The sequence below is a fragment of the Petaurus breviceps genome, unplaced genomic scaffold (assembly GCF_028583685.1).
Source record: "Petaurus breviceps papuanus isolate PSGF00001 unplaced genomic scaffold, PetGlider_PUasm1.0 90887, whole genome shotgun sequence".
Classification (NCBI taxonomy): domain Eukaryota; kingdom Metazoa; phylum Chordata; class Mammalia; order Diprotodontia; family Petauridae; genus Petaurus; species Petaurus breviceps.
Genome location: NW_027187370.1, coordinates 1,866,505 through 1,892,834, shown reverse-complemented (window position 1 = coordinate 1,892,834; position 26,330 = coordinate 1,866,505). Strand labels below are relative to the sequence as shown.

Sequence of the window (26,330 nt, the reverse complement as noted above, 5' to 3'; positions counted from 1 at the left end):
GAGGGAGGTGGATATGCTTTCCAAGACTGGATGCCTACTGGAGAAATTACCCGAGTTAGAGATTTCATACTGATCTCCATATTGTTTTGTAAATATTTCATGTGAAATGTATGGCCTCTTCTTCAGTCCTACTCCCTAGGTTTGGACTAGCCAAGCTTGGAACTAGTATCACTTTGGCTAAAGCTACCTCTCAAACTACAATCAGGATTTTCTAGGAGATTCTTGAACAAAGAAAGAAGCAGTTTGTCTAATCCATTGCCCCAAGAGCTCCCCATCTCATATGTTTTGGGTCTAGGTTTTGGTCTGATCTGAAACAAACCAAAGGCTTGGTATCTCAGTTTTCTAAATACTGTACAGACTCTTAATTGTGACTAAGCTTTAGAGTTCAAACTTGAATTTCTCATAGTTTTGATTACTTAAACTCTAAAAATGAAAGAATGGGATTTGAGGGAAAAGGGTCTGTGCAAAGTGAGAAGAAAGTAACCTTTCTTTTTTCTTCCAGGTGGGATCCCTTTAACCCCCTGCCAGTCACACACTCACTCCAAAGCTGTGGGATTTAGCTTTCCAATGCTAGGTTACAGATCAGGGTATCCAGGAGTCTAGGTCATTACTGCTTTCCCCACCATTCTCTGAGCCCTTTGGGAGGATGGGTTCTCTTTTCTGACTGAGACCAAGAGAACTGGAACAACAGAGCTAAGGATGGATGCCACCACTTGGAAGGGTTGAGTGGCACTAGGACTGGACTAGGAAAATGGTCTCCTGTGACATGGCCTGCTCCTTAATAGGATCATTGAACAAAATACTTCAGATGCTTTCATATGGACCTTCAAATATTTTATTTTTAAAGGAGAATAAAACCTATAGTTGAGAAGATATAATAGTAACCTCTTGAGTCCCAAACCCTCCACAAACCAAATGCATCAAACAATCTAGTTTCAAACACACCAATTTTTTTTTATTTTTTCCCTGTTAAAAATATCATAAAGAAACTTTAAACACCTTGTTCTTAACACAAGGACATATTGAAATTTGGACAATGGTTAGCAATGCTACATTACACAAGCTTTGGTCTTTAGAGGATCTGGATATCTTGCTGTGACAAATGGAAGGGCTTCAAGTGGCCAGATTATCAGAATCACACAAAGGACAGGGTCACTAGAAGTGGGATGGGGATGACACCAATGCTTGCTTGGGAATGGGAGTGTTTTGGGGAGTCACACATCTCGGAGAGTGCTAGTGGCATCAGTAATAAGAGAACTTCTTAACAAAGATCTCTAAGTCACACGTGCAAAAAAACAACCTGTGAGACACAGTCCTCTACCTCACCTTTGCTCCTGCTTAGAGGGCCATTTATTCACTGATGTGTGGGAAGGTAACCTGAGGCTGAGACCTCAGTTTCTTTCTCAGTGTTACCCTAGTCACTCAGGCGATCAGGGCCATCCACAGACCACACCTGTGGCTTTGGAAACCAAAAGTTAAAAATAAAGCCTTGGTTTTTCCAGTTGCTAAAATGATCCCTCATACCCACTCAGAGCCTGAGAACTTGAACATTGAAAGCCACTTGTCTAGCTGAAGGGGTGCCTGCTCTTTCAATGACCCACTAACCACTTGTAACCCACAATGATTTAGTTTCCATACACGTAGCCAAGGCAAGGATAGGTCTTCCAAAAAAAAAAAAGGTTGGGGGGTGGGAATGTCCTATATCTGTTAACCCTACTAAGTTGAAGACCTGGGAAAATCTTTACAGAGAGGTGAGATGGAAACAAGGCTGGCTGATTTAGCCACAAGACATCTCTTGTATTTGTGGGACACTTAAGCTCTATATTACCCACGCAGGAAAACAGAGAAACTGGTTGCTCTCTGCCTCTACTGGGTGAGGCGAGGAAGCTAATTCACTTTGAAAAGTTACAGATGGTTGGAGGGCTGAGAGTAGAATGGGACCAGTTGTGAGGAAGGTCAGTTGGAGCCTTTCCAGGCATTCTAGAGTAAGGAGGGTAGGAGAAAGAGGTTCTAGGGCACTGATTTAAAAAAAAACAACAACGACAAACAATAAGTTGTTGGAAGCTACTGGCTAGAGGCCTATTAAAACTGCACACTGTTTCCCTGCATACATCAAGTTAAGAGTCTGGGTACTTAATGCTAATGAATTAACCTGGTTTCCCTTCTTAAAAGAGATCAAAAGGTTTGGCAAATATTCTTCATTTATACCTTGAAACAACATAAAGGAAATAAAACCAAGGAATAAACCAGTGTCAATATTTAGTATTGAGAAGTTGCTTCCCCAGCAACTAATTCGAGTTAAGGACCCTGGATTGGGCTCAAAATTATATCCTTTGAAGTCTTTGGGACACTGGTATAGTAAATCACCAAAAGATAAAGCCATGTCAAATGAACTTTTATCCAGAACCAGAGCTCATTCTAGACATAGAATTCTGTGACTCCTCATAATATCCCCTGAGGTAGGTATATGCATATACTTCTATCACTAACTTCTCTCACAGTTAGCATTCCCACCAAGAATCACATAGGCTGAATAACATCACGGGACCAAGTTATTTTATGAAAAAAAATCTTTAAAAATAGAATTAATTTCATTTTGCTAGATGATGCCCTTGGGGCCTAGAACTGCTGGATGTGGACACCTGGATAAAGTAGACATAAGGATGTGGTATCCTTCTCAGAGCTTGAGCTTGGACTCTCTCTTCTGTGAGGAATGGATGTCCATGAGAACTAGCAAACACTATTACAATCTAAGAGAATGAAGGGGAAATTTTTCTCCCTCACCAACGCCTTTGGGACTGACTCATAGCCTGACCCACTTGGTTTTTCCAACAATATACCTTCCCCAACATTATAATGGACTGGGTGGGAACAGGCAGCTAACCAGTTCCTAGAACAAAGAAAACAACTTTCCAACAGCGAGGAAGTCTTGTGGTACAAATTACATACAGCTTAGGTAAGTGACACGTTATCTTGTTACTCAATGACCTTAACAAGCATTAACACATCCTCTCCAGGATCTCCTAATCATCAGACCTCTTCTCCCTTTTCCTCTTAGTTTAAGGCCACTGTTTTTTCCTTGCAACTATCTATGGTCCTATTTCTTTTGGTCCTTACACAAAAGCAGGTTCCCCTTGTAGCTGAGAATAGATTGAAATCATATCCTTCAATCCCTAATTAGATTTGAACCTGGTTTCTGCCCATATCAACTCCCTTAACTAACTTTTCCGCTGTCCTAAGAACTGTCTCCTTCTAAACATTCCCAAGTTATCAGTGGTTCTCACTAACCTTCTTCCTCTAACTCTAGGATGAACTTCCCCAGTCCCTTAAAAAAAATCATATCACCCTGGTTTTCACTCCATTTTCATTTATCCTCTTGAACTTCCAAGAAGTCCAAATTCTTTCACCAATTTGAATAGCCTGGAGGCCCCAGCTTCCCACCAGAGATCATCCCTCTCAGAGAGGTCACATTGCATCTTTATTCCATTCTTCCAAACTGCCCTAATCTCTCAGCAATGAACTTTCCCTTTCAATACCTACCCCTATATTTAGCCAGACATAGGGAGAGGGGAGAGGCTAGGGGAAATAAGATGTAAGTAAATGAAATGAAAGTAAATTTTTGTAATTAGAATTTTTTTTAAAGTAGTCTGTTTCTATTAGAAGTCATCAGCCTCACTAGTACATTTAATAGTGAGAAAATGTGTCAGTGGTGAATTTAGGAGCTAGGGAGGCAAAAATTGAGATTGGTAGGAAAGATATCAAGTTAGTTTGCTTTTTTTTTTTTTCCGGAGTGTGACTGTGGAAGTGTGTGGAGGGCTTTTTAAACTGTAGGGAGGGGGGAAGAAAATTGTTCCACTCAAAACTTAGTATATTGTATCTATACACTGCTATTCAGTGACCCTTTCACAATTATTCTCTTCCCTTCTCACACCTATGCTTCACCTGTCTCCTTAACTTCACATGAATTTTTGGGGGCTGATTGTATCTTACTATGGCTTCCTGGGTGGGAGGTGGAATCCTTGCCTAATAGAAGATTTTGTGGGAAAGCAGAAGTACAGAACTGAAGGTCTGCTTTTTATCTTCCCAGGTCCTAGGATTGCAAATTAACTGCTAATAGGATATCTATTTGAAGCTATTGCAAAAGTTCCCCTGTCCCAAGAAAGCTGAGTTTATAGCTCTGAACCAAATCTTTCTTTCCACTCATCTTTTCAAGAGTTATTTTTTTCCCCCAACAAGGATGGCATTAACACAACAAGCACATCAGAGTGGGTTCAGAAAGAACAGTTGGTTCCATGAGTTTCAATGGATAACTGTTGGGGTTAGACTATGAGACCAAAAGTGAATAATTTTCACAGGCAAAGTATTACCTAAATTGGATATATTTTGTCCCATCTTTGGAAGCCTAGTATTAACAAGTATGCTCTGTGTGACTTAACACCCTTTTTCTCCAGAAGAATATATTTCTAGTAGAATGGGTACCATTCAGGAAACTAAACAGGCATCAGACTAGATGAATGACTGAAGGTTATAAAATATTCCTGTGGTTTGTAGAACAAGTCTTGTCATCACCATTTTGAGATGTAAGAGTTATCTCTTCACCAGAATTTCTTCCTTAAGGTGATAAGCTTTCCTTTTCCTAAAACTCACCTTCAAACTCTTTCTCTTCCCCAATCCCCTAAATATTCAAAAGAATTTGTGAAATCTTAGAATGATAGAAGTTCCTCTTTTTATTCCCCAAGTAAGGGGAATCTTACTTGGCACAGAATCAAATATTACATGGTGACTGACTGACATAGAAGTATCTAGGCACTCAGGATCTAAGAGTTGGATACCCTTATTTTACAGATAAGGAAGCCTGAGACCCAGAGAGACTAAATTGCTTGTCCAAGGTTGCACAGTGAGCTTGAGGAAGAGCCAGAACTAGAAACCAGATCTCCAAGCTTCCTAGTCCAGGATTCTTTCCATTATAGCATGCTGCCTCATTGCCCCTAGGTAACATCCCAAACAGCAAATAATTACAGTTTCACAAGTGAGAAAAGGCAAAGTTGCAAAGAATGATTTGTGATTTGTACAATCAAGGGGAAACTGTTTAATTTCTCATAGTATCTAAACAAGCTGAGTTTGAACTTAAAACCATAAGCCCATTCAATATTTGACACATGAAAATTGCATACGTTTCAATTTCATAGTTATCCTGTGCAATAAGGTATCCCTTCTAAGCCCACACCCTGTTACAGTTACAACTACTGTAGAGGAGAGGTAGCCAAGGAGAGGGAGTTGTCCTTGTTCTCAAGAAGACCTGGGTTCAAATCCTGCCTCTGATATCAATCAGCTGTGTGACCTTGGACAAGTGTCAGTGCCTCAGACAAATCTCTAAGACTGTAAATCTCAGAACAATTGTAGATGCCTTGGGAGAAGGAGTTTCCTCACCAAAAGCCCCCTACATCAATGAAATCACAGATCTATATAAATATTTAATCTGCCAGGAATTTGAGATGTAGTAGAAATGTTCAATGAAGCTTAATCTCACCTATAATGGACAACACAGAATTGTTCCACCAAGTAGAATTGTTTTTTCTTAACACGAGATTAAAAATTCTTTGGCAAGAAGCTGTTTACATTACTTTTTGCACCTACTTTGGGGGGAGAACAAAGATGTTCTCCCCCTTTATGTTCCTCTTTACCTCCCTCATGTCCCGAAGATGTTTAAGGAAAAGCTGCCTTACCATCAAAAAACGTGCAGTACACCTACATTTATATTACATACATATATACATTAATTATATACATATACTTTTTCCCACTTAGTTCTAATAGATTAGGAAGCTTCAAAAGGATCTGGAGTCATCCAAAAATCAGACTGTCAGAGTAAGAAGGAAGTTTAGCAGTTATCTAATCAGACACCCTGTTTTGCAGATGAGGAAACTAAGGCTCCTGAGAAGTACAATGACTTGGCAAAAGTCATACAAGCAGTGGCAGAGCTGGGACTAGATCCAAGGTCTCTTAAATTCAAGACTCTTTCCTCTGCTCCACAATATCTTTCTTCTATATTAAGGGTTATCAACTCCAACTCCATTAGACCTGTGATTGATATACCTCCTTTGATGGAGAGCAGAACAAAAAGTATTTACCTAGCATATGAGCTTCTTATAGACAGGCACTCTTGTCATTTTTATCTTTGTATGCCCAGAGCCACTGTCCAGTGCCCTTCACAAAGCAGATGCTTAATAAATGTTTGTTGAATTTAATGGGTCATCTCTATCAAGATATAAACCTGCCATTTTGCCAAAGATCTCTTGGCATCAGAAGGGCTTTCTCCCTGATGGGCAAATTCTGGCATGAAAAACACTATCTCTATGACCTCTCAGGAACTGCCTAACTTTCCTTAGAGGTGGGAGAGGTAATATGCAACTAAACAATGTTTTTTAAAATTTTATAATACTTTTGAGTAAGGGCTGGTTGGCAGATCTACCTTGACTCTGTAACAACAAACTGTGAGGGGTCAGAAGAACATAGTACCTGGCATACAATTGGCACTTAATAAATGCTTGCTGATTGATCATCTAGGTAGCTGTTTCTCCTGTTTAAACTGCTGAACCATTTATTTTCTCTCTTAGATACTCCCTCTTCCCATCTCTGGGGAAAGGAAATTGATGCTGAGTTCCATAATGGACAATTTGCTATGTTTTAATGACCATATGTCTTTGTTTATAAAAGATGATTCTTATAGAGAATTCCTTCCAGAGTAGTTTGCTTAACCCAAAACAGTTCTTAGAGAATTGGGGGAGGAAGGATAGTAGGGAGAAGCAGCAGGATGAACACATAACTGTTTTGGAGGGCGCTACTGGTCTAAAGCAGATTTGGTGTTGAGTTTGCGGTCTCCAAATACTAGATTAGGTCCTCTTACCACATAAACTATCACACTGCTGTTCTTCCCCTGTTCTTTATATGGCAATTGGAAATACCTCCTTTCCCCCCTCCCCCCACCCCAAAATCAATGTAGTCCAAGGTTTGAGTGCATGCAAAATTCTGAGTCAGTTTTTTGGCCAAGATGAGTTTTTCCTGTTTATGGCACTGAATACATGTCACTTCCAAGCTTTCACAGAGCACAAGCCAGGAGACTGTTTGAAGTTTGAACGGATGACAAACTTCTCAACATAGATTTGAGCTGTGCTGCTGTAGAAGGTGATGATTCAAGATTTCCCTGCTTTTAGTCCAATAATATAAGTCCCTGAGGAAAAGTTATAAAAACCCATTTCTCAATAGTAACACAAATGGGTCCACAAGAGTTATTGAGTGAGAGCAGAATCCCTTACGCAGTTAATGAAGACATCACACTTTTCGTGTCAGAATTGATATAAAAAATAACTTTTTGTGGTACAGCTTCAGCAAAGCAGAGGTGCTGTTTGGTGTTCTTGTTGCTTTCTAATGATGCTTAATACTTCAATCTCGGAGACAGAATTGAACCGTTTACTTTAACATGACTCTGTGTTCTCCTCTGGCAATATGAGAGGAGAATTCATACCTGTCATGGCTCCGGTACCCACACATGTTACACTCAAAAGGGTCACGAAAACCATGACAGCCCATGTGAATGGTGAACATCACATAATCCAGGAAAAGGACTCGGCAGTGGTCACACCTGAACACACCCATCACCTCTCCATCTTTGTTGACCACTTTGATGGTATCTCGAGGGCAGATGGGTGGGGGTTTGAGGAGTTCATAGGAGTGGGGCAGCTCCTTCAGGGGCGGTATCCCATTTCTGGCTCGAGGAGGGATCATGTGGTTCTGCTGGTAGGCATGATTCTGGCGTTCTTCATGGTTGCTATCTGTATCTGTGGAGTCGTGGCCACTGTTGTTGGGAGAGAGGCCTCTTTCAGAAGGTAGGCACTTGTCTGATAGGTGGGTGTTTTTCTTCTCTAGGTCCTGAGGGCCACCATTAGGCATCTCTGTTCGAGTAAGTGCAATAGGGTACATGCTGCTGATAACTGGGACCATCTCTGAGGTTGGGGCAGGAGGGGTCTGCACTAAGGGACGCAGGGCCTCGGCTCCAAGGTAGGTGATGGCATTGTTAATGGCCTGATCCATCATCCGAGTCTGTATCATCTCACTTTCCTTCTCATACATGTAGCTGGAATTATAATTGACCTCAAAACAGTGACGCTTCTCACCTACAAGAGAGAAAATAATAGGTCACAACTGAGTGTAATGTAATGCCAAGGAAAGGCAACTTCCCAAGGTTCAAAATACCAGCATAGGTGCTCTCCATTTTATTCAGTGACAAACCAAGAACAGAAAAGATCAAAACATGACATCATTCAAAATACAGCATTTACTAAGCGTGATTAAATAATGTCCAAGTACTACCCGACCCCAGGACCTTCCAATCATTCAATCAATTACAAAGTCCCTGTTCTAAATACTACTCCACCCCTAGGCTGTACCTTCATTTAGTCCACCACAAAGTCCCTCTTCTCAAATGGAGATTAGTTTCCAAACATAAGTAAAGTACATTCATTTGCTCAACCATAGAACACAAAAAGTTCAAAAGTTCCCCACCCCTGGATCACAATTGAATCTACCCCAGAGTTACATCAAGTTTAAGCACAGCACTTAATACCCAAATGGAGGTCTTTTCTTCATCTTTGACAGGAGGCAAGTTCTCAGCAATCTTAGTTCCTGGGGAGACAAGGCTTAGCAAGGCCACAAGATACATTGCCAGTCCCTTCATTAATTCATCCTCTGTCTGTAGAACAGTCCTAGAACCCCTGAAAACATTAGCAAAACCCTCTCCCAGGATTTCTGTAAACATACAATAAGAAAATCCTTCTTCAGGGCTTCTGAACCAACAGAAAGGTTCCCAGACCCCTGCAACAACAGCACTGTCCTTCACCAGTGGACAGTATTCACTCTGTCTGCAGGACAGTCTCCAGACCCCTGCAACAACAGCACTGTCCTTCACCAGTGGACAGTATTGACTCTCTGTCTGCAGGACAGTCTCAGGATCTCTTAGCCAACAGCCAGGTTCCAGGACTTCTTCAACAAAAGGACTGTCTTTCACCAGTGGGCAAATCTGGCAAAACAACATCAAAACAGACAAAGTACCAGCAAAACAGCCATGTCTCCTCAGTCCTTGGCAGCTCAGGGGGCAGGTCTCAAAAGTCCAGGGCAATTCAAAGTGGCCCCCAGCAATTCTATCAGTCTCTCTCTCTGCCTCCACGAGGTGCTGCTTCCAAAAAGTTCTTCTGCCTCTCTCTTGTCTCTCCAAATCTACGTCACCAGCTCCTCCCAGTTCAGGACTTTCTTTTCACATCAACAAGTCCATCCCACAGGTGGGATTAACAAGCTCTGGGTTTTAACACAATCAATTTGAAAACCAAGCCAATACAGGGGAATCTTTAATTGCCATTACTATCACACTGAGTCGTATAGGCATGGGGATCTCAAAATTACTCAAAGAGTTTTTGGATTGTGGGAGACTGTATGGTTCATTATAGAACACAGAATGCAAATACTATGGACCCTTTATGGAGTTATAGATTTGGTACATGTCAGAGGCAACCAGCCACTAACATTAGGTTGAGTTAATAGTTTTGTTGTCATATCCTGGAAAAAATCTGGGGAATCCCGTGGATGAGAGCGATGTAGGCACACGTTAAAAGAATGGGCTCAAATGACTGATGAGCTGCAATGAATGACAAGGGGTAGTTCTGTGCTCCTATCATGTCCATCCTCCTTCCAAAATACAAGCAACCCTTCACTCCTTGTTTTCTGCTAACAATTTTCAATAGCTCAGGATAGAAGTGAGGCAATGGATGACAAAGTTCATTGGCTGGTGAAAGTATCTCCCATAAGGAGAAAGAAAGAGGGAAAGGACCCATCTGAATGAAAATATCTATAGGAACTCTTCTTGTAGTGTCAAAAAACTGGAAACTGAGGAAGGACCCATCAACTGGTGAGTGGCTGAACAAATCATGGCATATGAAAGTAAAGGAACACCACTGTGCTGTAAGATGTGATGAAAGGGATGGGGTTTCAGAGAAACCTGAGAAGATCAGGAGAAAAATAAACAAATAAGCAAGCAAATAACACACACATATATCCACACACACACATACACACAACATCGTAAAGACAAATAACTTTGAAAGACTTAAGGACTCTGAGCAATGCAATGACCAATTGTGATTCCAGGGGATTGATTATGATCTATGCTACCTACCTTCTGATAGAGAGGGGATGGATTCAAGAAGGAAAATCAGACAAACATTTTTAGACAGGAATTTGTTTTGCTTCACTATGCATATTTGCTTTGTGGTTTTACTGTTTTGTTTTGATCTGGGAGAATGGGGTAGGAGTGAAAGAAAATAAATGCCTATTAATTGAAAAGTATGACACAATTATTTTTAAAAACTTTTTTAAAACCATCAATTTCACACTGCTCAATTATACTCAGTCACCTGACTAAGTCAATAACTGGGAAAGTGAAAATCAGTTTTAGCAATGGGCTAGAGTCAAAAGTTCTTCATAAAATGTTCTCTCATTATTTATTTTACAAATGGGTCCATGACCAATACATAAATATGTATTAGTCTTGCCCTTAACTGAAACAATCTTCCTATGATTCCCTCTTCCTTTTTCTCATTTCAGACTGATGAGAAATTCTGAAAGCCTGTCCTAGCCCTTCTCTGGGTGTGTGGGTGTTGTGTGTCAGAAAGCAGAGGCTTCCAGGCCACAGGGCAGACTGGGATGGATGGAAGCAGTGGTGGCAGGTGCACTTAATGGGTAAGTACAGGTGAACAAAGGAGAGAATATGAAGGACTTATCAAGTAAGTGGGAGAGATGGGACTGAGGCCTCTGCTGCTGTTTTTCTCATTCCATAGTTTTATAAACTCTAAAAACACTCTTTGCATCTCATTCATCCTCAGGAGACTTTTTAAAAAAAACATAATTGATGCCAAATCATGTCACTTTAACTTATATAAAACATTCCTTAATTTAAAAAAATGTTGAATAACAACACCTTTTAAGCTTAGCTAACTACTGCGGCCATCATTTATTGAATGGCTATTGATATTTTTTTCTTTTTGGAGGGGGAAAGGTAGGGCCACTGGGGTTAAGTGACTTGCCCCAGGTCACAGCTAGTTTTGTGTTAAGTGTCTGAGGCTGGATTTGAACTCAGGTTCCCCTGACTCCAGGGCCTAGTGCTCTATTCAAGTAAAGACAGATAGGGAGGAATAAGTAATATGTATATGGAGAAAAATAATGGTTGAAGTAGAGGGGCGATGCTGGGTATAAGTTAGGACTAAGACTGGATGGGTACAGCAGAGCTGGTTAATGGAGGTCCTTGGATGCCAGTCTAAGTCTGGTTTCGACTCAAAAGAGAGCCCCTATATTCTTGAACAAGGGACGCATTGAAAAATGATGTTTTAGGGCAATATGCAAAATGGATTTGAACAGAGGGAAACTAGAACAGTTAAATGGACACACCTGCTTCCACATTCCCTAACACCTACAAGTCAAGGTGATTGTTCCAAGACCAAAACTGAGGAAAGAATAAAATATGCAGTGAATCAGATCTCTCCTTCTTTACTCAACAATCAACCTTTTTGAGTTTTCTTTATGGAGGGGGGAAGGCAAGTCACTGTGCCACCTAGCCACCCCAACAATCAACCTTAATGAAAGAGTAGACCATAGGCAAATTTACCATAGTCTCTGCTGTTGCACTTCTAAGAACATACCTCTGCACACTGCTGCGTTGGGAAAAGGTACTGAAAAAACATACAGTCCAGCAAAGGTTTAGACTTCCCAAACAACCCCTTGAGAGTGGAAACCACACAATGAAGCTTAATATAATGTTTAGTACTCCATCCCACCTGCTCTCATTAATTCAGCCTCTTGACAGGATCCTCTCAATATCTTCACCTAAGGTGCAGCTCCAGGACATTTTCCCCTGAGATGAAAACTCTTCACTCATTCTGGGTCTTAAGCCTCGCTCTCATTAGCTTACTTCACTTAGCTAGGCCTGACTTCACAATCGGTAGCACCTGCAGCACATTGCTAGAAAACAGCTGAGTGCTCAAAGTTGTGAGAGGCAAAGCACTAAGAGGAAAAAAGAAAATGTAAACCTCTGGATGAGTGGAAATAAGTAACTGAATTCTGTGGTTAACAAAACAACCATTGTTCATTGTTAAGAAGGTAGAATAACCTCACACCTTCACGTGCAAGCAGCTTGCAATGATCAAATCCCCTCATCTCTGAGTTACGGTAACTTAAACAGCACAGATGTCTATCAGTCACCTGGAGACATGATGACTCAACGTGTATGAAACTCAGCAGGGTGAGCTACAGTAATCGAAAAGCCAAGAGCTCACGTTTCTTTAGTGACACACTCATTTAAAAAAAAAAAGGTTAGTCAAACCACAAAAATGTAACTGCTTCCAAACCCACACTGGACCTATAGTTGGGCTTCAAGTCAGAATCACCTAACATCTCTTGAATGATTCATGATACCAGCTCCAGGCTGAACCAGAGGCTCTTAACCAATGAAAAGAAAACATCCAAAGTGCAGGCTCGGTCAGTCTACCTGTTCTCCCTACAAAGTCCCACGTTTAGGATCAGTTGTTTTACAAGAGAACAAAACTGACACAATTTGCTTATAGGAATTCACAGGATTTAGGGTTGGAAGGGACCTCAGAATAAGGGAGAAATTATCTGATTCGACCCTCTCATTCCCATAATTCTTTAAAAGCAGGAGTTCTTAACCATTTTTGTGTCATGGACCCCTTGGGCAGTCCAATGAAGCCTATGTACCCCTTTTCAGAATAATGCTTTTAAATGAATAAAGTCAAATACATAGATTACCATGGAGACCAATTACATTGAAATACAGTTATCAAAATTTTAAAAAAAGTTCACCCACCTCAGGTTAAGAAGCCTTGATCAAGTCTAATCCCTTCATTTTACAGTTTAGGAAACTGAGGCCCAGAGAGGGGAAGAGACCTACCCAAGGTTATACATTATGTTCAGGGGCTGAGGGATAGATAAGGTAAGAGGAGCATAGATTTAAATCTGGAAAGAGTGATGGTGAATACTTTTTATTTTACAGAGCATGGAACTGAGGCCCAGAGAAGGGCTGGCTTGCTCAATATCATAGAGCAAGTGCATAACAGAGCCAGGATGAGAATTCTGTTGGGTGAACAAGTCCTGTAAGAAAGCTGCAAATTGGGGCGGCTAGGTGGCTCAGTGAATAGAGCACCGGCCCTAGAGTCAGGAGGACCTGAGTTCAAATCCAGCCTCAGACACTTAACACAAAACTAGTCATGTGACCTTTAGCAAGTCACTTAACCCCAATTGCCCTGCCTTCCCCCCTCCAAAAAAAGAAAAGAAGAAAAGAAAGCTGCAAATTAATCCATGTCTATCTTCCATTGACTCTCATTTTCCTCAGTAGGAAGGTGGAGACTATAAATACTTTAGTATCCTAACTCTAGTAACCAAAGCAAGGGTTATTAACCATTTTTTTGTTGCATGGACCCCTTTGGAAATCTGGTAAGAGCCTATAGACTCCTCATTTTAATGTTTTTAAATGAATAAAATACATAGGATTACAAGGGAAATGAATTATACTGAAATACTGTTGTCAAAATGTTAACAACAACAGCCACCAAGTTCATGGACCTTAGGTTAAGAACATCTGTTTTAAAGGGTGTCAATCCCTAGTCCCTAGACCAAACCCCAAACTGCGTCATTTGCCCCCAGATACAATATTCTTCATTTCCTGTTCTAAAACTGTTGGGTAGTGTGGGCACAAGCCTGTTAACATCTTCACTAGATGTGAACAAATCTTAGGTATCATTATATAAAAATACTGGGAGGGACCTCGAAAGATCAGTTTGTAATCATGATGGTACATAAGGAAGTCTGCTGATGAATAAGATTTGATCAATCTTTTCAGAATCTATAGTTAACAGAATGAGAAAAGGTAGCTTTAGCCTCATTTCTACCGTTTGACACTAGATAGTTTTGACTCCCTCCACCACCAACTTCAGGAAGGTGACTAAATCATCCAGAAAAAAGGTCTGTGGATAGATCTCATGGGATCCATGAATTTGAATGAGGGAAAAATTCCATCTTTATTTTCACTAACCTCCAATTGAAATGTAGCATTTCCTTAAATTATTTAGAAGCATGATTCTGGGAAGAGGCCCGTAGTTTTCACTAAACTGCTAAAGGGATTCATAACATAAAAATGGTTAGGAACCTTTCACCTAGAAGGATGTCATAGTTTGGTCCTCTTTCCTTTATAGTCTTCATACATCTTTGTGTCTCTTTTGACATTTCATATAGCACATTGCACAAAGCAGGCCCTTAATAAGTATTTTTTGATTGACTGGTGTTTGGGGCTAGTGATAGGGAAGTAGTGTTGCTGAGTATAATTAATGACCCAATTCATTCGCTGAATTCATTAGCGTCCACAGTTAGGTGCTGGGGAAGATAAAAATATCAACAGGACACAAATTGATTTATAATTCTTGGTGGGGGAGGGGAGGAGGGAAAAGTACAGTCCCATGCTGGTCATTGACTCTAGCAAAGGAGAAGGCATCAGACATAGTCTCTCTGGCAGGGGCAGCTGGCAGTGATTCTCAGAAGAATTAGGGTAAGGGATATGGTGGCAGCACCTGGTCCACACACCATTTTTGGCCAATACATTCATATAATATACACTGAGCACCTGCTATGTGTCAAGCATTATGCTCAATGCCATGGGGGATATAAAAATTAATTATACTGGTTTCCACCCCTAAGGAACTTATAAATTAATAGGGGAGGAAAGACTTAAGTGCCATCTAAATGGTACAAAATGCCAAAGGAAGGCAAAAGACATAGAAATAATACAAGAAGAGCTCACAAAATTGTTAATAATAAGGATATTGCTAATCTATCCTTTTCTCAATTGAGAGAGAGAGAGAATATGAGAGAGAGAGAGAGAGAGAGAGAGAGAGAGAGAGAGAGAGAGAGAGAAACAGTGCTGATGGGTAGCAGGAAGAGCAACTGCAAAGTGGATTTTTTTTGTTTTTTGATGGCAAAACAATTTGTCCTCTGCAAGGTGGATGCCATTTGTTTTAAGGGAGACAGCACAGGGAGATAGTTCTGGTCACTAGGAAAGACCCAGTTTCTCTTTCTACTAGACTGTGATCTTCTCAAGGGCAAGGACTATCTTTTGCCTGCCTTTTTTTTTTTTGGTATCTTTAATGCTTAACACAGTGTCTGGAACATACTAGGCACTTAATAAATATTTGTTGACTGATTAGCATTGACTGGTTCAGCACAACCTTAGAGCTAGATGCCACTGTACACACACACATGCACGAACCCACCCAAGGAGCTTTTCTCCCCTTATTTTTCACCCTGCCAAGTTTTTTCCCTGACCTATAATTGGCCACATACACATACCTTAACCCAGTTCAGTGAAGCTTAGAGGCCAGGTATCCTCTATGCCTCTGAGAAGGGAGAGGGTACAGGCAGTTTTCACTCTTAGAAACAGGTAGTGAAACTGCTTCCTACAGTTCTTTTAGCCAAAGGAAGCAGTTTCTCATTAACTGCTTCACACAGAGTACATTATTCTGGTATATTATTCTGAAGTGTTAGAATTTCACTAACATTCTTACAGCAGGTGAGAGATTTTTGCATATGTATGTGTGTTTTTCTCAACATGAAGAAAACATCCTTTAATATGAGGAATAAGTTAAATAAAAAAGCAAGGGAAACTCTAGAGTGTACCCCTTGTTCTAAACTGCCGGTGTGTTTTGAAAAAGAAAGAAAATCCAGAGAAAAGAATTGTACTTTTTTTCCCTTTATCCCCCAAATGAGTAATCTGTATGTACTGTCATTTTGGACCCAGAGGTTCAATAGCCTTGTTAGGAATTGAGTCAAATAAGGTTCTGTCAGTAAAACAAGATGTTGAGAAAGGAAAATTCAGGAAAGACTTGGGCTATCAAAAGTAACATCCTGGCCTTTCATAATAATAGCTAAGAAAAGTTTATTTCATGATGTAAGGATATTGGCTGAGGAGTATGCATCATCATGTTATTTTCTACTTTACAGAGAATTTCCTGGAGAATCAATTAGAAATGGGTTTTCTTTTTCTTCTGTACACTGGCAGCTTGTGTTTACAGTCTTATTCTTCAATAAAAACAATTTCTGCATGTCCAGCCTGCTCTAAGCTTTAATCAAGGTCTTTCGTTTGGGGTATATGAAAAATAATGTCCAATTTGGGTGTGATAACCAGTGTGTCTGTACAACAGATTGCCCTGTTGGCATATTTTGACCTTTGCTTTTATAGTTCAAGAGGTTAGGAAAGCCAAGATTGGTCTGAGTACTCTGTAATTGACTTCAAGTATTAAAGGGAGTGACTCATTCTTCCTTCACACCTTACCCATATCCCTGGGAGCTTATGTCTTCAGAAAACCATGTCCTAGTTCTTTAGATAGTCAGAAAAAGAACTCTTCCTGCCTCCCCTCCCCAATCTCTCTAGTCTTATTATACCTCCTACCCTCACTTACTCTCAGATCTAATGACCTCCTTGCCATTTCTTTAACAAGACACTCTATATCCCAGCTGAGGGCGTTTTTACTTGCTGTCCCCCTGCTTGGAATTCTCTCCCTCTTCTCCCTTCCCCTGCACCCCCTGCCTTCCTTCGAGCCCTAGCCAAAATCCCATCTTCTGCCTTTCTCAATCTGCTCAATCCCTCTGTCATTTATCTTCAATTTACTCCTGTTTGTAGCCTGTCTGTGTGCGGTGTCTCCCCCATCAGACTGTGAGCTCCACGGGGTCAGGGACTGCCTTTGCTTTTCTCTGTATTCCTCAAGGCTTGCCTGGCACACAGAAAGCACTAAAGACATGTGAACCGATTTACTGAGGAAGAAGTAATTAAGGTAGGAGTGAAGGTTATAAGCTAGGGAAAACACATGAACATTTGCCTCGTCCTAATATTCTTCTGCAAATTCTCTGATTCTATTTACAGAACGCTGAGAGAGAGGTACTATGGTTGCAGCTAAAATAGCACCAAGTTAATCGAATAATATATGTCTAGCTTGGTGTCATATGATACAAGTTGTTTAATTGCTGTTGCTTAATAACAACACAAGGTTGACTACTTTGTAAGGAATTTTCCACTCATCATGAAGATAGTTTCCTAAGATATAAAGGGGATCGTGTGTGAAGTGCATTGGTGGAAGAAGTACCCTTTCTATTGAAACCAGGAATCTCTGAAGTCATAATAATTAATATTATTAATAATAATAATTAAGAGCATTGTGGATAACAGAGCACTTTCTTCATAACAACCCTATGAAGTAAATGGCATACATATCATTCTTGATTTTGCAGATGAGGAAATCAAGGCTCAGGGAGGTTACTTATTTGCCCAAAGTCAATCAACTAATAAATGTCAAAACCAGGATTTGATGTCATGGCCAGGAATAACCTTCCCATAATGCATGTTGGGACTTCCCATAAAGAAATTCGAATAATGAATGCTGCATACCATCCTTATTTTTAATCATCCTACCATAGCTTTACAACTTCGAGAAAAATAAAGTTATAATGTAAACACAAAATGACAGTCATAATGGCTAGCTCAGATGTTCTCTTCTGTTATCTCTACCATTCATGTTTTCTGCTGAGCAATTCCCTGTTATCATAGAGGGTCAAGAAGCTCTGAATCTATCATCTTATTTCAGATTACCTGTCAAATATAGCAGGTGCTGCCGTTTGATGACTCAGATGATAGGGGGAAATCAGCATCTAAGAAGTCTAGAGCAGTGGTGTCACACTTAAATACAAATGAGAACCCCTAATACCGAATATTGTTTTGAAAATGTAATGCTACCTATATTTCATTGTATTTTAATTTATGTTGTTAAATATTTTCCAGTTACATTTAATTCGGTTCAGGCAGCACTGGGGAGTGTTTGTTTGACACCTCTGCTCCAAAGTACTTGAAATTAGTCTGGGGGTAAAATATTGCAATCCTATGGCCACAAACAGCAAAAAGCAGTCAAGAGCCAAAGCTTTTTTTTATTATATTTGAAATATGTTACCTGAACAATAGCCCCAAAATAGGTTTAAGACAGTGGCAATAATTGGCTAATATTAATCATATTAATTATATAATATAATCTACCATAATAAATACATAATATTATATTAGATATAAATTTTAAACATATAATATTAATGAAACATATAATAATTAGTCTTATGTTTCAATTGCTTCAAGTAAAATGTATTGTCTATTACTGGCTTAAAATTCAGCAACATATTAATCAATTTTCAAAATAATAAATTTTTGCACATTCATCTTTACTCTATCACCCTCAACCCTTCTGATTAAATCCATTCTTTCTCCAGATTCAAATATTAACAAAAGTGTTACTAGTCAAGATCTTTCCGGTCTTAAAGGAAAACAATGTAAACAACAGAGCAGGGGATAAGGGAAGGGAAGAGAAGAAGCATTTATTAAGCACCTACTATGTGACAGTAACTGTACACTTTTATAAATATTATCTCATTTTATCCTCATGATAACCCTGGGAATTTGGTGTAATTAATATGGTTCCCATTTTACAGTTGAGGAAACTGAGGTAGCCAGCAGTTAAGTAACTTGCCCAGGGTCACACAGCTAGTATGTATCTGAGGCTGGATTTGAATTCAGGTCTTCTTCCTGACTTCAGGCCCAGTGATCTCTCCACTGTGCCACCTAGCTGCCAGGATCTGGGAATAAAGAAGGAGGGAGTGCTAGGTTTGGCATTGCAAGACCTGATTTGGAGTCTTGCCTCTGTTGTATTGGCAAATCACAAACTCTCTGGACTGAAGGTTCCTCATCTGTAAAATGGAAACATCAGACTAAAGGGCCCCTCAGGTTCCTGCCAGCTTTAAATCTATGACCCTTTGATCCTAATGTTTCAAACAATTCAAAACTTTACTTGTGTGCTGTTTTCAGAAACTAAATATTCAAAGATAAACATTATCTTCAAAGGCAATGTACTCATAAAATTTGTCAGAATCATAATTCTGTGCCCAAAACCCTGCAAGTCTCACTGCTTGACCATATTCCCTAAGGATCAAGAAGGTTCTTAATCAGCCTAAATTAAAATGTGTTGTTTATTAGTCCAACACAGTTTATTCTTAATCTGTCCAGTGGTATGAAAATCATTTGTCCAGGAATAAAACCAAAGATCCAAACTGGATAACCTTGAAACATGGATTCTCTTATCAATTTATCACGACATATGTATATCAAAAAAAAAAACAAACAAACAACTTCTCCATTCCAAAATTAAATTTCACCCAGTTCAAGAGTAGGGTAGGCAACTGATCTTTGTAAAAGACATTAGGGGATGATAGTAGGGAGAGAAATAGAGCTGAGATTAGAGATAAGCAGATGTGATAAAGGAACTGACAGTGCTGCTAAAATTCTGTGCGGCAAAACATCTCTATTTTGATTTGGATAACTATTTTTGCTCGACATCAGTGCCTTGAAACCAATTTATAAGTAAACCTAATGCATTCATTTCAGCTGTCCACTTCACAAAAATAAATCTCCTTTAATTATCATGGTCACATGCATGCAAACATCTGGGAGAATTTATCAAAATGTTGATGGTCCTCAACAGTTGAAACACTTTAAGAAACATAAATGGTTTTTTTTAAGTCATATCATTTTGCACCATTTTCTAATAAGGTGAAAGCCAATGGCATAAAATTTAACTCCGGCAAGCAAAACATTTCCATCAATTCTTGCTATTTAAGATGTTTGTTTTTTAGGCGCTCTCTCTTCGAAGTCAATCCCTGGCCCATTCTAAGAAAACATGGCAATATTTTTCAAAGTATGAAATCAATTGGAGCACCAAAGAGCTTCACGTAGAAAAACAACAAAAATAAGGGAAGGTGAAAAAAAATCTTCTATTCAATACATGTCACACAAGGAAGAAAATATAATTTTTTATATAAATAAACTCTATTAAGTAGGAATTCCAAATACTTGCATAATCTTTATTTGTCCTTCTCTAGTTAATCAAATTCATCCTATTTACTCTATGCATCAAAAATGACCTTTTAGAATTAAAAAAATAAGCTAGAATGAGATAAGAAGACACTATAATGAGAAACCAATTACTTATTTAAACCTAGACTGGGCCAGGATGGCCCTTGTGTAACATGCACTCTGTGTTATCTCCTTCAGATGGATCTGCTAACAGCAGCAGGCAAAGGGCTTGTATTCTTACCAATAAATTTCTGGGGCATCGAGCTTTTTCGTTTGGCCACGTTGGTTGCTAATCTGTCCAGGACAAGAGCTCTTTCGGTTCCCATCTCTGCTTTGAGATGTCTTGCCTCCACGCTGGCTGGTTTGGGAAAATATAAGAAAGAGGGGAAAAAATAACAAACAGGTAGGTAAGAGGGAAACGTTTGTTGGTCTGATGCACACCTGGTTGTTGTGGCTTCCTGTCTAATATTGTTTGGACTCTTTCAGAGGGTCCCTGCTGTGGTCAGGGAAGCCTAGTACTGAGCCATATACAAACCTTGTTGTCTCAGGGTGAGATAGGAAAGTATGACCCATCCCCAACCAAGACCTTCATTAGCATGAAGAAGTATAAAATGAATAGCCTGGATGTGGTTGGTTGAGAGAGAGAACTTCTAACCCCCTCCTCTGCTTTCTTTCTAATTCTGAGTAAGGCTGTGAATGTGAGACACCTGCAGATTGGGATATCTAACAACTTGTCAGAGTGCTAAAAAGCGTGGTGCCCTGGATAAAGGGCCCTGTTTGCGTTTAAATGCATTGTTTGGAAATAGGTTTTTTAAAAAGCAAAGTAGCAAGAAATCTGCTTAGTTATTTGTACTTTTAGGGGTGGGTGTGTGATTGTGTTTGTGTGTGTGTATTTAACATGCTTCTTTCTGTTCCTTTCTCTTTGCAGGGAAATTAATGTCAGCTTTGGTCAAAATGCTTTGGGCACATCTAACAAACATTTTGCCATTATTTCCTAAGCAGACTTTTGGCTGATGGTCATTGTATGAACCATTGAACGAAGCAATTATGTAAGTAGTGGATAGAGTGCTGGGCTTGGATACAGTAAGACAGTAAATAAGTTCAAATCTTGCCTCATACACTTACTAGTTGTGTGACCCTGAGCAAAATCACTTAACCTCTCAATCTTAGTTTCCTCATCTGTAAAATGAGAGCTAGCTTTTATGTAGCTCTAAGGTTTGCAAAATGCTTAATATATGTTTTTCTCATTTTCTCCTCAAAAGGTCTATGGGGGGAGGTGCTATTGTTAGTTCCTATTTTATAGATGATGAAAATAAGGCTGAGTGATTTGCCCAGAGTCACAAGGCTAGTAAGTATCTGAGGCAGGATTTGAATGCAGGTATTGTTGTTTTTGATCAATCATTTTCAGATCCCAGTTTCAGACTCTGGGACCCCATTTGGGCTTTTCTTAGCAAAGATACTAGAATGGTTTTTCATTTCCTTCTCCAGCTCATTTTACAAATGAGGAAACTGAAGCAAACTGGATTAAGGTACTGGCCCACAGTCACACATCAGGAAGACTCCAGGATCAGCTGGATGATGTGTAGCTCCATGTTGCCATTTATCTGCCTCACACAATTCAGACATTCCTAACTCTAAATCTGGCAGTCTTATCCATGCTACCACTTAACTGTAAAGTGAAAAGCTTGGATTCCACAAACTCTAAATCTATGAGACTATGAACCTTTCAAATCTAATCTACAGAACCACAATACTTGATTCAGCAACTAAATCCTTTTCTTGGAAGTCAGATTCCTAAAGCAGCAGTTCACCTTCATACTAACCCTTCAGGTTTATGCCCTGAAGTGAAGCGGTAATACTAGCTGCTCCAAAAAAAAAGGTTTTCTATTAAAATACCTGTATGCTGTCCTAAGCTGTAAGACTGTAAAAAAAGCATTCACCTCCCACCATGGTGCATTGGGAATTTAAGGAAAACAACTTTTAACAAGTTCAAGGAAGAAAAAATTGAGAGGTAAAAATTGAGACTGCCATTGAAAGGATACAGTTTGAAGCACTAGTCTAGGAATCAGAAGAGCTGGGTTTGAAACTTGGCTCTAACACTTATTAGTTATATGACCTTAGGCAAACCATTTAGCCTCTATGGATTCTCATCTATAAAATGAGAGGGTTGGAATACATGAAACTTCCAGATCTAGCATCCTGATAGACAGCAGCCCCCCAAAATAAGCGACAGGTATAAACTTTGTATCGCTTAAGAAAAATATTCTTTCCCTACATAATGTGACTATGAGATTTGGAGTTTTCTAAAGTTGCTGATTTGAGGGGTTAACAATGTAATACAATTATTATAGGAAGAGGCTCCATCCCACCATTCTCTGGGGGTACAAGAGCTAAGCATTTCAACACCCCCAACAGACACAAGTCTGATGTCCAGAAAAAAAGAACAAAACAGCTGCCACTTCTGCTATAAGCAAAAAGGAACAATGATCACTGTGAGCCAGTATAGATTCATAGAAAACAAATCCTACCAGCCTAATCCCATTTCCTTTTTGGGACAGGGTTACTAAATTAGTTGTGATTCTCAAAGTGTGGTTCAGGGACTCCCCCTATAGCAAGACCCTTTCATGGGGTCCTCAGGGTCAAAACTATTTTCATAATGATACTAAGATATTTTAATTTGTAGTAAGGTAAATGTTGATCAATATAACTCATATAAACAAAAGCTCTTGGTGGGGAGATCCTGAGACCAAAAAGTTTAAGAACCACTATATTAAGGGAATGTCACAGATGTATTATAGTCTGATTTTTAGCAAGGCATTTGACCAAAAAAAATCTTTCATCATCATGAACAAGGAAGAAGTGTGTAGGCTGGGATCAGAGTTGGTTGGATGAATGGACCCCCAAAATGGTGATTATGTCAACTGGATGTCTCTAGTGGAATGCCATAGTGCTCTGTCCTTGGCCATATGATACAAATTTTTACAAATGACACAAAGCTTGGAGGGACAGCTAATGTTTTGAATAACAGAATTAGAATCCAAAAATATCTAGAATGATGGACCAGATCAAATAATATGAGATTTCATAAAGCTTTATATTTGAGATTGTGGGTTAAAAAAACAAAACAAAACCAAAGAAAACGGGATCACAAGTGTAGGGCACAGATGGATAGGAATAGAGATGAAGTTAGGCAACAGCTGATGTTAGATTTTAGTGGATAGCAAGCTGAATGAATCAAAAGTGTTGTAGAAGCAAAATGAAGCATTTTTTTACTTTTTACTAATTTTATCTTAAGCTTCCCTAATAAATGCATTCTCTGGAACAAAAGAGATTATAGTTTCATTTATCCGTGCCTTAGTCAGACAACATCTGGCATACTGTGTTCCTAATGTGTTCTTAATATAAAGAGGCCTATAAACATGGTAGAGAGTTTGGAGGACAGTGACCCAGGACATTGAGAAGGCGTGATAGATTCCAAGGGATGAGGATGGATTGAAGGGACTGGAAATATTTAACCTAGAGAAGAGATGGCTTGGAGGGCCAACACAAAGACCTTCAATTATTTGATACACTGTCACAGAAAATAGAAATTAGATTTGTTTTGCTCAGCCTTAGGGGACAGAACTAGGAATAATAGGCAGAGAGTGTATAGAGAGGCAGGTTTCAGTTCTCTATAAAGAAAAATTTCCCAATGTGAGATGGACTCAAGAGATAATGAGTTCCATGTCACTGCAGGTCTTCAAGCACAGTCTAGGGGATCACTTGTCAGAGATGATTCCTGGATCAAACGGCCTCTGAAGGTCCCTCCAACTCTGAAATTCTATACATGTGTGGGAAAAGATTCTAGAGCAGGGATTCTGAACTTTTTTGTGTCCTGGATCCCTTTGGCAGTCTAGAAAAGCCTATAGACCCCTTCTGAGAACATGTTTGTATATGAATAACATAAAATACATAGGATGACAAAGGAAACCAAAGATTAGTGGAAATAAAGATGTAATTCCCTGGTCAAACTCATCAACCTTCTGAAATCTATCCACAGACCCTTTTGGAACCTCTTTTCCTGCTAGTCAAACATGATTAGGTGGATATGCTTAAAAATTCATAAGAAACAAAGTAAGATGTGAAACTAACAGCATTTCTTTTTCTTTGCTATTTTGCAGGTGCTATGGGGCTTTACAGATCAGTCATTTCACGGGAAATTATAAAGGCCAGTTCAGTGTATCTATTCTGCTGGTGTCAGACAATTCTTTACTATGACTCAGGGAGGCCCTTTTAGTAAAAAAAATATTAAGCTACAGATTCTATGATATCTGGTTGTGAAAATAGCCTATGGTGGGGAAATGGGGCTGAGGACAATGAAGAATGACCAAATTGACTATGCTTTAACGAATTTCTATGAACAAAACAACTCTGTGCTCTAAAGTGTTACCTAGTCTCCTGTCCTTCAGCTATCTTTCAGATGAAGGAAGAAAACTTCAAAGTGAATGGCCTTGGGCATTACTAATAGAATACTCAATTCACAAGCCTAAGCATCCGGGACACCCCATCTCCCAGCTCTCAGCATTTTCGCTGAATGTGACCCATGCCTAGAAAGCTTTCTATCCTCAGCTCTGCCTTCTGGCTTCCCTGGGTTCCTTTAAATTGAAATTAAAATCCCATCTCCTACAGGAAGACTTTCCCAATACCCCTTAATTCTGGTGCCTTCCCCCTGAGAGGATGTCTATAGCCTGTTTGTACATAGTTGTTTTCATGCTGTCTCCCTCATTAGGCCATGAGTTCCTTGACAACAGGAATTGTCTTTGTTTTTCTTTGGATCCTTAGCACACAGTGCCTGGGTAGAAAGCATGCTCTTAATAAATGCTTGTCAACTTGATGTGACTTTATTTGAAAGAGCACTGCTATGAGGATAATGTCACTAGGTAAATGGATCAAATACTTTTCAGATAAACGGTATATTTAAATTGCCAAGGCACAAAACTATCACACATACTATTTTCAGACAAAAGGGAAAATTTTCTACACACTTAGCATTGGATTGCTTGTCTAAGTTAAAAGATCAGCCTAACTAAATGCAGAGAGCTTCACTGCTAGAGGTCTGCCCATGAGCCAAAGGAATAGCTGAATTTTAGGAGTCAACGTAGCAACCCATGAAGAATATCTATCAAGGCATAGAGAAATGAGATCACTGTCAGTGGAGGGAGCACCCACACCAATAAAATCACAGGTATTTTGAAATATGGCGCAATCCTGAGTACAAGCTCAGGAGAGAGTTGTAAGGGTAAATCCTCAAGTCCACGCTAGACTGAATGAGACTCCTAATCCTAGAAGGGTGAGAGAAACTGATGAAGCTCCTTTGCCTAGGGAATATTTGAATTCTGGTTCAGCAATAGTCATCTATGGCATTCATCAATATAAAATCATCAATATTTTTCCATCAGATACTTATAGTAAATGGGAGGCAATCAGTACAAAGCTCTGTCCCTTACTCTCCATTACTGCCGTTCTTTTTTTTCCCCCTCTAATTATTTTCTTGAGTCCACAAATTCACACATAAGAGTGGTCTAAAGATATGTCTATTTAGTCCTACAATCAAGACTATTTTGGGATGCCAGGTTAACTCTCCCTTCTGTCCCTGGGGTGGTCACTGTCACAATCCAACAAAGTCACTCTCAATTAGATACAATAGGTCTACTGCTATGTGATCCATATTTAACAGATAGCACTGGATGATAAGAGTCAAGATAAAAAAAAATGTTAATTAATCCCCCAAGGACAAGAATAGAATGTTAGGCTTAGTCTAATAGAATGTAATTCAAGAAAGATGAACATCAAGTCTTACATGTGAGTACAAAAGAATCAAATTCACAAGGGAGGGGAGACATGGTCATACATTGGTTTGTCTGAGAAACAGACAAAGAGGCATTCTATTTGTTCTTTTTGTACTCGGACCAATGAGGGCCTGGAGTCAGGAGGACCTGAATTCAAATCCAGACTCAGACACTTACTATGTGACCCTGGGCAAGTCACTTAAACCCGATTGCCTCCAAAAAGAAAAAAAAAAGTAAAAAATAGAGAGCAATGAGTCTGAAGTTGCAAAAACAAATTTAGGCCTGATATTAAGAAAAAAAAACTTTCCTAATATTTGGAGTTTATCCCATATGGATGAGCTGAGAGGTGATGAAGTTTCCCTCACCCTTGGAGGTCTTTAAGTGGGGAGGGGGAGGGAGAGAGAAAGAGAGAGAGAGAAAGAGAGAGAGAGAGAGAGAGAGAGAGAGAGAGA

At 39.5% G+C, this 26,330-nt stretch overlaps 1 protein-coding gene across 2 annotated transcripts in view; it reads right to left on the bottom strand.

Moving 5' to 3' along the window:
- Positions 1-930: 930 nt before the first annotated feature.
- IKZF3 (IKAROS family zinc finger 3) overlaps positions 931-26,330 on the bottom strand; it is an 85,812-nt gene continuing 60,412 nt past the window's right edge. For both annotated transcript variants that reach the window (XM_069074261.1, XM_069074262.1), the window contains 2 exons: positions 20,292-20,408; positions 931-8,174 (listed from right to left, as the gene is read on the bottom strand). In XM_069074261.1, coding sequence (XP_068930362.1) covers positions 7,471-8,174; positions 20,292-20,408 — 821 coding nt within the window. In that variant the 3' untranslated portion in view covers positions 931-7,470. The remainder of the gene's footprint in view (positions 8,175-20,291; positions 20,409-26,330) is intronic.